This window comes from Rosa chinensis, chromosome 7 (genome assembly GCF_002994745.2).
Source record: "Rosa chinensis cultivar Old Blush chromosome 7, RchiOBHm-V2, whole genome shotgun sequence".
Classification (NCBI taxonomy): Eukaryota; Viridiplantae; Streptophyta; class Magnoliopsida; order Rosales; family Rosaceae; genus Rosa; species Rosa chinensis.
This window is the reverse complement of record NC_037094.1, coordinates 4,607,851-4,609,562: the sequence shown is the minus strand read 5'-3', so window position 1 is coordinate 4,609,562 and position 1,712 is coordinate 4,607,851. Positions and strand designations below refer to the sequence as shown.

General features: G+C 39.4%; 1 protein-coding gene across 1 annotated transcript; it reads left to right on the top strand.

The window, feature by feature from the left end:
• The first annotated feature begins 543 nt into the window (after positions 1-543).
• Positions 544-1,475, top strand: LOC121050479. Its single transcript, XM_040510541.1, has 3 exons — positions 544-683; positions 949-1,037; positions 1,156-1,475. Exons 1-3 carry the CDS (start codon positions 596-598, stop codon positions 1,465-1,467), a joined length of 489 nt encoding a protein of 162 aa, XP_040366475.1. The 5' UTR covers positions 544-595; the 3' UTR covers positions 1,468-1,475.
• The last annotated feature ends 237 nt before the right edge of the window (positions 1,476-1,712 follow it).

The window sequence follows — 1,712 nt, the reverse complement described above, 5'->3', positions numbered from 1 at the left end:
ATATAAATGGAGAATCTTCAAAGTCCCATCGGAGCGGAAGCGAAGAGTTAAGGGTTACTCCTGCATACTCGTAGGCCTTAGCGATTTGGGTGTGGAAGAAGTAGAGAAGGTGAGATAGAAGAAAGTTCTATCAGAGGGGTTCTAATTTGCAGCTGAGGACGACGAGTCTTCAATCTCACCACTCCCCACTCATCTACCTACTTTTACCCAATCAACCGGCCTCCATCATTTGATTTTTTTTGTTTTTACCTTGCACCTGTTTCCAAAGAAACGGTAACGGCTGTAATGGACTAACGGCAAATTCCCCACCTTCCAGAAACCAAAATGAAATGAGTGGCTCTTGTTCTGCCACGTCACCAGGTGACCCTCACCTAGGTGGATAGCAGAATTTTCGTCTATTATAACCAGACACGGAGAAAAAGGCTGGTGTTGATAACTGTAACTTTGACCTGGGTTTTGGCGTCGATGAGACTATGACTCTATATATAAACAGAGGAGGCTCCTCTTGCCCTTCATACTATTCCTCTCCCTTTTGAAGTTAAACTGGCTAGGTGTGGCTCAAGCTCATTGAGGAAAAGCATATATCAACACAAAGATGGTGTCTTTAAGCTTCAATATTATCACCTTTCTAGTACTAATGGTGCTCCCTCTGCTACATGTAACTCAGTCAGCTAGCACTGCAGGCACGTACTTAATATAACAATATGCTTATTCATGCATCAGTTGTGTATATCTCTTGGTAGCTTAACTTTGCGTTTTAGTATTGGTGGCGGTTTATTAGTAGGAGAGCTAGTGGTATATTACTAGTGTACGATGGTTTTAACCTCACGTGCTAATTTACATTTCTAAGCACATAATGCATATATGTAGCGATTTTTATTTATGCATTGACCCGTTTAATTATTACTCATCTCTATAATAAACTGAAATTACTTCTCTACTTTGTAGATATGAGTGAAGTACCGGCTTCTGGTGATCATGAAACTATTAAACCAGTAGTTGTGCCAAGAATGGGCACCCTGAATCTGAATCAACAGGTACCATTTATTGCTAATATTGCTGCTGATTTTACATGGTCCTTGCTAGCTTGTGCGTGAGTTTTTGTATTTAGCTAATCCATCAACAATTCTGTAATAAATATCGACCCATTTGCAGGAAACCTGTGAAGTTTCAAACAGGAGATTTCTTGGGAGGAAGATGATGTTTAAAAGGATTTTGGGAATGGTAAAAGAGGAAGCAGGATACTTAAATGGAGGACAATCTTCCAAGAGTATTGCTACTTCATCAGGTTCTGCGCATCCTGTCAAAAACAGTATCAATATCAATGTACGACCACAAAGATTGAGAAACATTAGTAGAGGACATCCTCATACTCGTCGTCGTGTGAAGGTGAAAATAGCTGGTAACTTTATACCTTTGAATGCTGATTATCATGTTCCAAGACCTCACCCGCCCAAGAATAACTAAATAACAGCCAGTAGTCCTCAGCAGTACGTAGTTGTATAAAGACTACCGAAAATTTTGTCACACACTTCATCTCATATCGTAGGTTTTTGGCAATGTTTTGCTACGTATGATTATCAAGAATTTTGACATACGTACTTAGGTTTTGGATGTCATACTTGTATGTACGGAGTAGCTAGCGGTTCCATGTTAATCAAAGATATTTTATTCTAAGTTAATTTTGTTTTAGGTCAAACTTCGACTGGTAC